The sequence below is a fragment of the Patella vulgata genome, chromosome 7, assembly GCF_932274485.2.
Source record: "Patella vulgata chromosome 7, xgPatVulg1.2, whole genome shotgun sequence".
NCBI classification, from domain to species: Eukaryota; Metazoa; Mollusca; class Gastropoda; family Patellidae; genus Patella; species Patella vulgata.
Genome location: NC_065885.2, coordinates 16,311,444 through 16,326,400, shown reverse-complemented (window position 1 = coordinate 16,326,400; position 14,957 = coordinate 16,311,444). Strand labels below are relative to the sequence as shown.

At 33.0% G+C, this 14,957-nt stretch overlaps 1 protein-coding gene and 1 long non-coding RNA gene across 3 annotated transcripts in view; one reads left to right on the top strand and one right to left on the bottom strand.

Moving 5' to 3' along the window:
- Positions 1 to 537, top strand: part of LOC126828588 (reelin) — a 50,410-nt gene extending 49,873 nt beyond the window's left edge. For both annotated transcript variants that reach the window (XM_050558454.2, XM_050558452.2), the window contains exon 59: positions 11 to 537. In XM_050558454.2, the coding sequence (XP_050414411.2) occupies positions 11 to 50 (40 nt within the window). In that variant the 3' untranslated portion in view covers positions 51 to 537. The remainder of the gene's footprint in view (positions 1 to 10) is intronic.
- A 3,616-nt stretch (positions 538 to 4,153) lies between these two features.
- Positions 4,154 to 14,945, bottom strand: LOC126828589 (uncharacterized). Its single transcript, XR_007683159.2, has 5 exons — positions 14,847 to 14,945; positions 13,477 to 13,531; positions 12,514 to 12,678; positions 10,474 to 10,548; positions 4,154 to 9,925 (listed from the first exon to the last, which is right to left on the bottom strand). It is a non-coding gene; the product is annotated as an uncharacterized LOC126828589 (long non-coding RNA).
- Between the last annotated feature and the right edge of the window lie 12 nt (positions 14,946 to 14,957).

Below are 14,957 nucleotides of genomic sequence, written 5' to 3'. Positions count from 1 at the left end.
TGTATTTCAGGGGCAGAAAACGACACAGAAAGAGATATAGAAAAGGCTAATTGATATATTTTAGGATACATTTAGAATAATATAGTCCAAAGAAATATAGATGCACTGCTCTGTTACTCTAATTTCTATTAAGACACTTTTAAAAATGTATATTCACTTATCAACAATTGACAAACTAGCTCAAGGGCTACTACAGTATATATGTATATGTATATACAATACTCCTGTAAATAGTTATATAGTCTCTGATCAAATGTATCAACTTCTTTGTAATCAAACATGAATTATATTTTTTGATGTTTTGTATATGAACCAAATTAATTCTTGTTTACTTTTATCTATATGTATTACGCCCATATTTGAAATCAAAATTGCAAGTACATGTATAACAACGAAACCTTTTCAAAGGGTAGTTTTATTTTTAAATGTCCCAAGACATTTGCCCCATAAAAGAACTTGACTGGTAATACATTGTAATAATGATTGGTATATATTTTTGTATATTTTATAAGAAATAAATAGTCTTGAAGTAACAAATCATTTATTGTCATAATTTGAATCAACAGAAATCTGATCACTGCTAATGTAAACTAATGCAATAGCACTGTATAGAATTTACACCTGGGTGATTTGTCATATCACCTAACACAAGTACAGGCTTACATGTACTTGCATGAAAATATAGCAGTAGTGCTGAAGATAAGATTAATCATTTCCTACAATTTTGAAACTTTTAATACAATATTAGAGTGATGGACATTGGTATTGGAGAGGTGAATACAGGTTTAATTAAATCATGATACAGAGGAAATAGCAAGAGAAATGCTTGCAATGCAGCAATGTCTTGATAAATTCATGATGTCAGCCCCTAGAATCAAAATTTGTGTTTAATCAGTGTGTTTTGAACATGCTTTATTCACAGTGTACACTTTGTGAGCAACTGTGTTGATCTCCACTACTAGTGTTTAAAGGGACAATAACACTCTTGCTGGCTTGACAGCTCCAGAAAATAAAAAATAGCCTTATTCTAAGTACTAGATGTGTTAGTGTCCTACCTGTTGTGTAAATTATCCATTAAATCCTATTTTACTTGTCCAAAGGGTTCAAAAATATTTTAAAATCCAAGTCACATTTGAAAAGCTTTACGTCAGGCTTTTCAAATCATTTAGTTGAATTTTTCCAGTTTTTTAAATTAGGGGTGTTGAGATGAAATTTGTATCATCAATTAATTGGAATATTGTAAAATAGTACAATTTGTTGACCAGAATAAAGATTGGGACATATTATTCAGTTACAACAAGAGTGGTATTGAGCCTTTAATAAGGGGAGTAAGGCACTGGCTCAGTAACCAATAGATCTGGTGTTATCCTGATTTACCAGTATGGTTTCCCCCTTGTCAGTGGTGCAGGATGGAGGGCCTGGTAAGTAACAGTGTCTAGTTTCTGAGATGGGATGAAAAACCAAGGTCCTGTGTACACATTGACATGCACATAAAAGAACAGGTAAGAATAGGGTAAAAATGTCCCTCATACCACACTGCATGACATTAGCCTGGCTGGTGAAGAAATGTAGGACATTAAACCCCATTTCTTTTATTTCATTTCCATAAATCAGCCACATTGTCAAACTTTCATCATATGTAATTTTAGGAAAATATCAAATTTTTCACGGGTTAATCCATGCTAAAAATGTACTTAAATTGATTATGTACATGTAACATCTAATTAAAAATACAAAATATCAGGGGTGGATAATCTCAAAGCTCTCAAAGATTAAAAAGAGGCCCATCAACTGTCTATGAATTTAAGGCCTTGGTAGACTGGTGCCCTATTGCCTTGGTCTTTTATATGTAACTCGTATGAAAAATAAAAATCCTTCTAGTAAATGGAAAGGGGTGTAACATCTTGCCAACATAATTTGGTCATTTTTTGTCAAATATATAGTAATCTTTATCACTGGTTAGTACTATGTGAGGGGGGGGGGGAATTCTGACCTGACATCAACAATGACTGCATAGAAATATAGGCTACTCTTGTTCAAATTCCAACTGCAATGGGATCTTTTATGTGCACTTTCAATTTTTACATGGGACTTCGGTTTCTTGTCCCACCCAAAATACTTGACATTCCTTGTCAGACCTATGATAGACACCACACCTGACAAGTGAGAAACGGGCTTAAACAATTCTAGCAGTTAAACTTTGTTTCCAAACGGCTCAATATTCTGAGCTGAAACTTTCTGAAAAAGCAAATAGATTATTCCTTTACATTTTGCCCTTTGATTTGCATACATAAATCTAATTTGATCAATGATAAGGAAGACCTCCATTTGCAATCAATCTGGGACTATTCCTCTTATACTAATTCACAATCCAAAAACTTTTACCCTTGTAGAAAACACACCATTTACTGTTAATATTTGGAACCTAGAAATTGACACAAATGTGTCGCAACCCATATAATAATGTAATATGAATGTATATAAACTGATTTACATTCAATCATTTCTGTTTTTACTCTAATTTCTAGTCAGTTATGTTCCGCGAAATATGGCAGAAGTCTTTATCAAATGGCAATCTCTAGCGTCGGGTTATTCCAGTCTATACCGCTAGTATTTATTGCACATGCTCTCCAGATAAGAATATGATGTCATCATTTTACATGACTTGTGGAATATATCTAGCCTCGTTCTTGAAGGCCCTTGTTACAAATTGCGCTGAAACGCATACACAATTCGTGTACCAATGGTAAAATGTTTATTTTGTCATAAATATTGGATATTAGAAAAGAAGCCCATCTTTTCCCGGTCAGATACAACATCAGTGTTGATTTAAATTGACAAATAATTTGTGTTTTCAATGTCAAAGACTTTGGATGATATTGAGTAAGAGACTTAATAGCTACTTTACAACAATTACATCAATATTTTCTGAGTTTTATTGTTTCTTTGTACACTAAACGACCGCATCAACTAAGATTGGACTTCTGCTGTAGCTACTTTACAACAATTACATCAATATTTTCTGAGTTTTATTGTTTCTTTGTACACTAAACGAGTTATTTATAAATGAATTATTTCCGAATTTTAAAGCCCGCATCAACTAAGATTGGACTTCTGCTGTAGAACTGGACTCTTGAAGAGATTCTTTATCAGGTTTTGCAAATGGTGTTTCTATGGGAATTGTAACTGGACCATCATTTTGTATATTGACCTGCATATAGGCACCAAACTTTCCATCTTTAATTTTATCCTCACTATATGAGGTTTTCATCAGTGTCAAAAATTCTTGATAAAAGGCTTCCGATTTTTCTGGTCCCATAGCTAAATGGAAATCGGGTTTATTCCCTTTTAATATGGACATCAAAGTAAACTGACTGACACATAAAACTTCCAGTTGTTTGTCCATAACATTTTTGTTCCATCGTTTACCATTTTCATCGTCAAACAGTCTTAAATTGAGAATTTTTCTGGCCATGTATTCAGCTTCTTTTTTTGAATCATCTTTTGAAATACCGATTAAAACACAAAGTCCTGGTCCAATCGAACTGATAACTTCGTCCTCGACAGTTACACTAGCCTTTAAAACTCTTTGAATTATTGCTTTCATGATTTGTTTGAGAAATAGTAGAGTTTCTCGAAATGTGTTGTGATAAGTGGACACTACTTTCAATTTCTGAAGCTGTAAACGGAAGTTAATTAAGCCAGACATTTGTAGACTGGGTTGTCCAGTCGAAAGTTTTATAGGAAAAATCTGATCACAATCACGTAAAGACACGTGTCTAGTTTCGCGCCAATCTGTACTGCCAGGCAACAAATATACCAGAAGGTTTTACAAGCCTGTTCTTTAGTTTTTGTAGGAAAGTCGGAATCCTTATAATTACACAAGTAATCCCATCTAGTATGGAAGACAAATAGGCCTAAGGTTTTCTGTGTTAAAGCCAACTGTAGACTCCCTCTGTGCACACCCAATTTTATATCTCTGACATAGTGCAATCCTTAAACTCGATTAAAAGTTGCCCTACTGCAGTTGATGGGCTATTTTTGCTTCTTTTTTGGGGGGGGGGGGGGCACTGAACAAACTTACTAGTTTACCTGAACAGTTAGAAACATGGTTCTTAAGACAGTTCCCATAACAAGAAAATTCTTCTTATGATTTGTATCAACAACATCTACTTTATTCATAAACACTAAACATGAAATGAAATCCACAATTCATATTGCTAAAATAACTACTAATATTTACCCACTCAATATTAAAAGATTTGGTGATGCTGAAACTTGACTTTACATATTTAATTACAATTAAGTAGATTATGATGAGTCACCATCTTTATCTATCTGTTGTTAGAATTAGAACTATGTACAATTCAGGAATAATATTACTTATCAACAAGCATATTACAGGCATATATATATCATGAAAAGAAAAGTCAAAAAACGTAGCCATTTATTTTATTGCTAGCTTATATTCATAATAGATTTAATATACATGTACATACTAGCCTACAGCTGCATTAATAAATTCTAAAATTTGAAAATTACCCTGGGTATGTCTATTACTAATTGATCGCAATGTAACTATTAAACAATGTAGTTTATAGGCAGGGGCGGACTAGGTAGTACTGGGTCCTCGGACCAACTGGTTTACTTTGGGCCCTCATTGCTGTGAAGAATTACCGGATATGACCAGAAAAAGAAACTAGCTTCATGCACAACACTCATAGATCAGTTTTCTCCTCAGATTTAGGACATTAAATTTTTCAGTGGATGCCAAGATGAATTTTGATTTATTTCGAAAAAAAAAATATTCCAAGACCTAGTCCGCTCCTGTGTGTGGGGGAGAATGAGTAAATGTATAAAAGAGGTGTACAGGTATGTCAAACATTTACATGTACTCCCTGCCTTGTCCACATTTTGGGTGAAGAATTTGTGTACCTTTTTTATGGTCTATTGATGCCTTTAAAATCCCTAATTTTGAGACCATCAGTCAGTGTTTCATATCAGCTTTGTATGTAGAATGAAAATACAAATTGAAAGTTAAATACATGTATTAGAATGTAAATAAATTATGATCACAAGGATCACTATAAATCCATAACAATGTATACAATAAAATATAAGATAAAATATAGATAAATATATTATTTAAAAGTTAAATGAAATAAATATTTATAAGTGAAGTTATTTAAATGAAGTTAAAAGAGACAAATATACACAGCAATAGATTTAACAAGTTATTACTATTTATGTTAACAAAACAATCTCATTTAAATCCAGGGGGAGATGTGGAGGTTAGTGGGAATCAATGTTAAGATGCACATTTATTTCTATTGATTGAGTGTTACACCAGGAACCGTTCTTGCTATAATAGATCAAAAATAGACAATGCAACATGAATAATATTGAAAATTTCATTCAAATTACTTTTTTCTAAGTGAAGTTATCAATGTTTGTTGTAGTTTTGACAAGATGTGTGCATTGTTTATTATTGTAATTAAAGTGCTGGTTATTAGAGGGTTAGCCTTACTTCTCCATTTTTAAATCAAATCATCTGATCTACTTTAAATCAAAGCAATCCGACTCTTATTAATAATTTATATAACATTTAGTTAATGAATTGTTATGCGTCTTTAATTGCTTTTTTTTTATTCTCTATGTTGTACTACATTAAAATGGGATATTTTCTATGTAAACAATATTTAGACTTTGTTCTGCAGTGAATAGTGGGATTTGAAAACCCATGTCTATGAGGGAATCTAGCAGGCTGTTGGCAGATATAAAACTCTATTAGTAGTAATTTTTGGGTTATAATATGAAGATTGAATTATAATATCGTGTAAATATCAGAAAATAAATCAACAATTATATAATCTAATCTTAATGAATAGAAATGAAATGAAATGAAATGGAGTTTAACGTCCTACTGTTCTGCTCCTAACCTGGGCTAATGAAGACGGGCATACGCCATACAGTGTGCTATGAGGGAAATTTTGCCCGGACAGCGGCACTACGGCCTACTCTTATATCGAATTCCAACCGCCAATGTGTACACGGGACCTTGGTTTTTCGTCCCATCCGAACGACTAGACAGCTTTCCTTGTCAGCCCCTCCGTCCTGCATCACTGACAAGGGAGAACCACGCCGGAAAATCTGGATGAACTTTCTCGGCTAATGCAGGGATCGAACACTTAATGAATAGACATAAAAAACATAATATAATAACATAAGATATTTAGACACGTTTAAAAACCATGCCATTTAATATTATCTCTTTTAATTAATCAATGTTTAAAATTTGTCAAGACACACAACACCAGATTGTTCATATTTTAGCACCCAAATCTGACATATTTTTTAACACCGGAATCCATCTTAATACAAGATTTCCTATTTTAACACCAGATTTAATATTTTATTTAATACTGTAACAAGTTTTATATAACTTAATGCTGGATTCTAACTTTATGGCATCCAGATGGATGTTCAAAAACAAAACAAAATTTGACAAACACAACCATACTGTTACAATAATGAGATAACTACCAGGGCTCTGTTTTTCGAAATCTTAACTAAAGATAAAAACCATTTAGTCGATGCTTCAATTTTGATTGGCTTAGTACTAAAATCAATCTAATATTATCCAATCAAATTACGAAAATTTGGATTTTTATCTTAGTTAAAATTAAGTGAAACAGGCCCCAGGATGTTATTTCTGATGCAGATTCAAGGAAATGAGGGGAGACATCATTGGATACGAGCTCACTTCTCTTTTTGTGTGCAAAGTTATTTTTTGTCTATTATCTCCACAAATATTCCTGTATCTGCACAAACAGTGAGGCTGATGTCCCCCACTGCAATCTTAAAATAAATAGGCGACACATATTTTTTTGAAAAGCATCGAGCAATCAAACTAAATATGTAAACTCAGTCTAAGCAGAAAATTTCCTCGATCGAACTTGGTCAAGTTTTTGAAGTACCTGGTAGTGAAACTCTACACTAAGATTCATCACTCTTCATAAGTTAGAAACAAAGTTTTCTTGTTCCAAAGCATTAATAAATGAAGTTGCTTATCTCTGCTCAGCTTTATCGGAAAGTGTTAATTATTAAACTCAGTCAAGATATTAACCCAATGAACATCTACGCCAAGTTTAAACATTCTACCTCAATTAAAAGCAGAGTTGCTATGTTCCAAAGTACTGACCAATCAAACTGCTTATCGCTACTTATCCTAAGCAGAAAATTCACATCATCGAACTTAGTCAAGGTATTGATATAACGAATCTATACTGAGATTCATCACTCTCACCCAATTAGAACTAAAGTAATTGTGTTCCAAAGACTCAACCAATCAAATTGCTTATCTCTGCTTAGCTTTAGTGGAAAATGTGTATGATCGACCACTGTCAAGGTAGTCAACTAATAGACACCTACACCAAGTTTGAACATTCTATCTCAATTAGAAAGATAGTTATTGTGTTCCAAAGTCTCGACCAATGAGGCTGATGGTTCTACTAAGCCCAAGCAGAAAATGCTCATCATTGAACTTAGTCAAGGTATAGATGTAATGAAACTTTACACGAAGTTTCACTACTCTCACTCTGTTAGCATCAAAGTCATAAAGGTCCAAAGTCTTGACCACTCAAATTGTTATCGCTCTGCTTACTCTGAGCAGAAAATGCTCATTATCGATCTCCGTCAAGGTATTGATGTAATGAAACTATACACCAAGTTTCATCACTCTCACTTAATTAGAACCAAAGTTATCTTTTAAACTCCATCAAGGAATTCACCTAATAAAAACCTACACCAAGTTTAGACATTCTACTTCAATTAAAAGGAGAGTTATTGCGTTCCAAAGTCTTATCGCTCTGTTTTCCCGAAGCAGAAAATTCTCATTATAGAACTTAGTCAAGGTATTGATGTAATGAAACTATACACCAAGTTTCATCACTCTCACTTAATTAGAACCAAAGTTATTATGTGCCAAAGCATCAACCAATCAAATTGCTCATTTCTGCTTACCCGAAGCAGAAAATGCTCTTCGAACTCCATCAAGGCATAAACCTAATCAACACCTACACCAAGTTTCAACACAATTAGGAGAGTTATTGTGTCCTAAAAAGTGTGATAGACAGACGGACGGACTTTTAAATATTTTAACATTGGAACCTCCATACTTTAAGGTGATAAATACTTTAACAAAGAATGGAACATATACATGTGTTGAATGAAGTTTTAATATCAGTAATTGGTTTGCATAGTTAACTTAAATAAGATTGCCCTTGAATTCAAATATTTAAAATAATGCGGTGTGAATGATAGATAGTTAACAATTACTCTGATAATATAACAATGAATGTGTACGCAATAATTTATGATGATACTACATTTCTAGGTTAAAAATACATTATGTAAGATTTAGATAAAGAACTAGCCATTCTTGCTATAATAGTTCGAAAGTAGATAATGTAAAATGAATAATATTGAAAATTTCATTCAAATTACTCTATTGCAAGCGAAGATATTAGCCTTTGAAGGTTTGACAGACGTGTGCAATAATTTCAACCACCGTACTGGTTGATCGAAGCTAAGTCTCGGTCCTCCATATTTGATTAAATCAAAGTATCGCTGAACAATTCTAATCTATTTAATATCGGAGAAATCTGATGCCATCGAGAGTTGATTAAGGCCTGGATCAGTTAATTAATGTCTAATTAATACTTTAGAAAACATTTCAGGCCTAAAGAAAGACCTGCAATAGGCAGATTTAGCTCTTGCATAATGCATGTTTAAGTTTTGAAAATAAGTATCTAAAACCAAAAATTAAGTTTACTAATGACCAGTTACCAGTGCATTAATTTCATTGTGTTTCTGTAGCACATGTCAATCATTGCTAGCGTCAAATTTAACACAACTCTAAACTTTAAAATAATCAGTTGTGATTATTATCGTCGATAACATAAAATTGCAGAATAAAAAAAAAAACAAACTTAAAACCATACACAATAGTATTTTACTAAATACAGCACTGCTAAGAAATGAAAAATACACCCAACAGCAGCTTTGTGAATCAAGGCAAGAATATCTTAAACGATCCTATCATAAATTTGGGGTGACCGAAGGGTCTAATTTGCATGTTGTAGATCATAAGGCCTATAATCATCTAACCGTGTGAGTTTTCTTTGGGTACTTCACTTTCACTTCTACAGATCTCTGTGCACAAGAGAAATATTGAATTAAAATATACCAAATCTTAGTCCCAAACTGACCTATGTTGTGCTGACATAAACTCAACTTCTCTTTTCCCATCTTATTTAAGACAAAGGAGTGTCGATGGAATTTAAAAAGATCAAGGGTAATAACTTGGGAAGTAATAATTGTCAGAAATTATTGAAAATCAATGATTCTTGGTCAAAATGAACAAATTTCAAGTTAATCAGTTAATAATTTTATCCTGTAGATAACAAATGGACAAGGGAGACAATATATGACCACATTTAAATATGGGTATATAAAAAAATGGCAGTGCTGATTCACCGGGACCTTTTTGCTTTTTGAAAGAATGAGATAGCCTGTGTTATTGTTTTCTATACACATTCATTTTAAGAGAGATAAACAGTTTGCTGGAGTGTTGTTCACTCATATCAATATATGGCATCCTCTTCTTCATCCCCATTACTAGCCTTAATTGATAATTTCTCGTTGCTCTTTAAAGCTGGGAGATTTTGTGGGGACCTCAATGATTTATAAAGCTGATGTCGATCAGATTCATCTGTAAAATATTTCGCAATATCAGAGATTTTGACATTTGTTCTCCCATTTAACCATAATTTGAGAACACGTAATGCTAAGCCATTACATCCCTCACTATAATAATCTTCTAAGATTTTGTCAAGTTGCTCTTCTTTTAGTTTAAACTCAATACCTGAAAGGATAAAAGTATTCTCAGTTATAAAGACAAACAAACAGGGTAATGTACCTCAGCCTCACTCCCAAAATAAATAGAGGCCACTCATTAATTACTTTGCTTAACCATAGGAGAAAAATTCTCATTATCAATCATGCTTAGTCGATGTATTGAAACTATGGTATACACCAAGTTTCTTTACTGTCACTCAATGAAATGTAATATGGTTTAATGTCCTACAATTCTGCACCGAACAGTTCTGCAGTGTGCTATGGGGAGAATTTCATAAGACAGCTGTGTTTCTGTCTACTTTTTATGGAATCCCAACTGCCAAGGGTTCTTTAACATGCTTGCCAATATTTATACAGGACCTAGATTCAGTCAGTCTAACCGAAAGACTAGACTCTGTTCCTTGCACACCGTCAAGGAGAAACCACACTGAAAAAGCCTGAGGAACTTCCTCGGCCAACACCAGGATCAATTTATGATGACCTGCCAATGTGATAAATTCTTAGTGATCAGATTTTTTGTTCGATCAACCCAATCCCAATAGCTTGTTGGCTTACCAAAATCCATCCATTTTGTTGAAATAACTTTTGCTACTTGTTTTGTGACATCTTCATCAAGTTCTGCGTCACAAGCTGTAAAAGATGTAACAAGATATTGAAACTTACAAGTTGAGTCTTTGTTCTGACTTTGACTGATCATTAGGAATGCCACCAAACAAAGACGGCATCAAATTTGTGCACCAATATGTAGGGTAACAACATTTTGTAATTTTATAGAACAGAATGTGCATTGAAATTAATCGAACACATAAAAAAAAACATAGCACAATACACATCAAACATGCATTAAGTTTTTTCATGGAAAAATAAAATTGTATACAGCTTTTTTTATCTTTCTAAAAAGATAGGTTGCCAGGCAATGAAACATGCCCAGGGGGCGCACAACCAGTGTTGTCGTAAGTGTAGAAATAATTGATGGAAAGTGCTGAAACTAACTTAAATGATGCATATAAATTTCATACAGATCGCATGATAACTTTTCTCATTAGAGTGTTCATAAGGGTTAACAATGTGAAACAAGGGTCATAACTCTAGAAGTAATTCATGGAAATTGCTGAAATTTTGCCCAGACAGCGGCGCTACAGCCTACTCTTATATCAAATTCCAACTTCCATGGAATCTTTTATGTGCACGACAATGTGTACACAGGACCTTGGTTTTTCGTCCCATTGGATGACTAGACAGCTTTCCTTGTCAGGCGCTCCGTCCTGCACAACTGACAAGGGGAAACCATGCCAGAAAATCCTGATGAACTTTCTCCGCCAACACCAGGATCAAACCCGCGACCTCTAGGTTAGCGAACCAGCATCTTTTTCACTGAACCACTGCGGCTCCCCACTAACTTAAAGATACATTATGGGAGATTCGATAACGAGTTGCCCCGCAGTTCTCATTATAATAGCTAAAAACTAGATAACGTAATTTGCTGAAAATTTCATTCAAATTGATCCACTATGAACCCAGAACTAAGCGAATGAAATTTCCACCTAGACTTGTTCATCATTACTAAAGTCAGTACGATAAACAGCATAGTCTCGATTATCCATTTAATCGTTAAATGGTGAAGGAAAGTTATGCAGTAAATCGGCTCATAATCCACTACAGATCGCAGGCTAGCCATGCCATCTAGAGTTGATTATGGTCTGGATAGGTTAATTAATGTCTAATTAATAATTTAGATAACATTTCAAGCCTAAAGAAAGACCTGTAATAGACAGATTTAGCTCTTGCATAATGTATGTTTAAAAAATGTATACATATTTCATACAGATTGGATGATAACTTTTGTCGTTGGTGCATGACATTGTCAAACGATTTTACATTATGCAATACTGCATATCATTATCAGAACACAACATTGTGATTTTCTGTTCCTCGAGAACACCTGTAAAAAATTTCATTTTTAATTCTACGGGAAAAAGTTTAACTTAAACACCAGAAGTACTTACATGTACTTGTGCTGTTCAAAAGCCTTTAGTTCCAAAATTTTAAGTTTTGAAACTTCAAACAAAACAACACCCGTGTGATTCAAGTGTATTTATCAAGATCCAGAACAAGAAATCAAATTGGTGTGGATTAAATAGCATTTTTTACAGTTTGATTAATATATAGATCTATACTTCGTTTGTTTTTATACTTTTGATAGGCTCCACTACAAAAGATCTGACAGGTTGTAGTAGGAGGTCATGTCAGGGGTCAGATGAGTGACGTTTGACCCACTGACTTCAGTCATTTGATAAACTAATCAGTGTCAGTGTTCCAAGCAGCTACTTAGAAATACAACATTTGCTGTGTTTTGTTTTCTATTGCTGGGGTATGTCTACCCACAGTTCTGTGCACTGCATTAAAAGAATTCAACTTAACAGACAATATAATTGGACAATTCTTCACATCACCCAGAACGTGGGTTATTTAACAACACTTCCAGATCTTGGTGTACTGAAGACAAGTAAACAGAATTCTGAACTAAAAAGAACGAAATGAAATAGGATCTGTGTTTTAATCAGATTGCATTGTTTAAAATTTTATTTCACTTACTATCCAAAAATTCATTTTCTGTGGGTATGTCACATTCATCATCTGAACTGTATGATGTTGAACTGCTATGTCTGTTTCGTTGTGAGGATGATACACCATAGAAGTTATTCATAGTATTACCTGATCCAAGCTGTAATTTCTCTACTTTTTCAATATTTATTGGACCTACAGAATATGAATAAATGAAAATGATTCTATTAAAGATCGATTAAAAGATGTACACTGCTAACACTGAGACAAACAGCCTTAAAATAGTGACGCCATTATCTTATTCAACATTGCTCTGCAAGATAAGTAATGGAACTATAAACAAGCTAATATATTAATTGCTTGAAAACGTTGAGAGAATACTCTTCGAAACGTCGCCTAAATAAATCAGTAGCTGTTTTCCATAAGTATGTTTATAGTTTATTTATCTGCCCAGTTACTAAATGCCACTTAAAGAATAATATTAATTGCAGTTATCATATTACTGGTAGACCACTTGAGCACAAGTTCATTGTTTGACCACACAAAAACTTCAAACTTCAATTGACTATGTACAACAAATAAAAATGTATTAATAAAACTAGCTGTTTCTTTGATTATCTGGCAGGAATTTTCAGTAGAATACGATATCTAACAAGATTGCTCAAAGTGCTTGTATTGCCAATTGGTTAAGATTATGTGAATAGAAAATAATATGAATGCCTACAACAAAATATCTTTCATCATTTATAATATGTCCTTGATTAAACCAAACAGACAATTAAAATTTTTGAAAAAACATAACAAACGGAACATTATGACCTGAATAACATTTTCACCACAGTTCTACTTCTATCTGTGATATCAATAAGATGTATCTGGTTCTCAGTGTGCATATGATTCTTCACAAATCTTGATTATTGTTACTTTTATTAGATTTAATATCAAATGGTTAGTTTTTATAATAATTAAAGACATATTTGTAAGTCTATCTACCTTTGTGAGACTCAATTGTGCCATTGTATATGTTATTGTGAGCCATTTTTCAGTTCTATAAAAAAATAAAAAATAAATAATGTGACATGAAGTTGTAAAGTTATTAAAGAAAGAAAACAAGTGAAACTTTAATGTAAGGCCGATCTTTTTTGGGCTTCAAAAGTTACAAGCCCATAATCAACTCTCTAGGTACAAATTGGATGGCCCTGATATTAAATGGACTAGAACACTTGTGTAATTTTATTTTTTAACGATAAAAATGGACCATTGATTCTTTGATTACTATCACGATACTTGACAATCAAGACTATTTTGTTAAAACTTCAAACACTCATTAAAGTTTACAGAATGCGAGAAATTATCAGATTTTTCATATGGGGTCACAGACGATTGGAATTCATGCATGACATTGGCATGGTATTTTTTGCAACCAAGTATACAGTTTTAAGAACGAGTCAGACTTAAAGTTACAATTTCATATTTTCTAAGAAAGGCAAAACATACCGGTAATTATTTCTATGTCTTTTGCTCAATAGGTTGTCAACTCACTATTATACGATCAAAGGTGTCATTCTCACACTTAAAACTCATTTACACTGGAAATAATAACACAATTACCTCCTTTGTTTTTTATTCTCCACCATGGAGTAGTTATCCTCAAACGTTTGAATTTGAAGATGAAAATGATATTTTTGCCAATTTCTCAACTGGCAATTGTGAATTATAGTAATAGGATTATTCTTTAACAAGGTATGACTGTTTATAGATACCATCTATTTTAAGGCTTTATTTTAATAAATTTTAAAAATATAACTTAAAAATATGAAATTGCAACTTTAAAACTAGCTTGTAACTTTTATGACCTACGATCTGCCTTATAAATGATATTCTAATTCTTTTGTCATCAATTTAGTGGCTGTCCATTTTTAATTGGGCTTGGACTATTTGCCACATAATTCATCACATTATATTTTGTCAGTGTCATTGAAATCGGTTGAATATTTTTATCTGTTGCCAAAGGCTATTTTGAAATTTTGAAATGATAAATACATTGTAATTAATTAATGTAATTATTAATTTGTAGTCACTGCTTCAGTGCTTGTTAATTAAGTTATTGGCCGCAATTAATGGGTGTTGATCGTGCATAAGGGGCTTAATTACCTTTTCCATCTGATACGATTCTACACCAGTATGATTGGAAGGGATGATGCCTCACTTTGAAATTTTTGTCATTCTAACTCACATTACTATTATTATTAGGGATGAAATCTAGTCGCGACCGGAGCTGTTTAGTTTCGCGAATGGGTGGATTTATTGATGATGAAATATCATCATGGTGATTTCCAAATCAAAATAATCATCCTACCTACCTAATGTCTATCGAAGTTTCCAGATGATAAATACCTTGAAGAAATTATTCTTAGAAACTGCAGACATTTCCAAGAACTGCCTGAAAAAACAAACTGAAAGTTACAATGAAA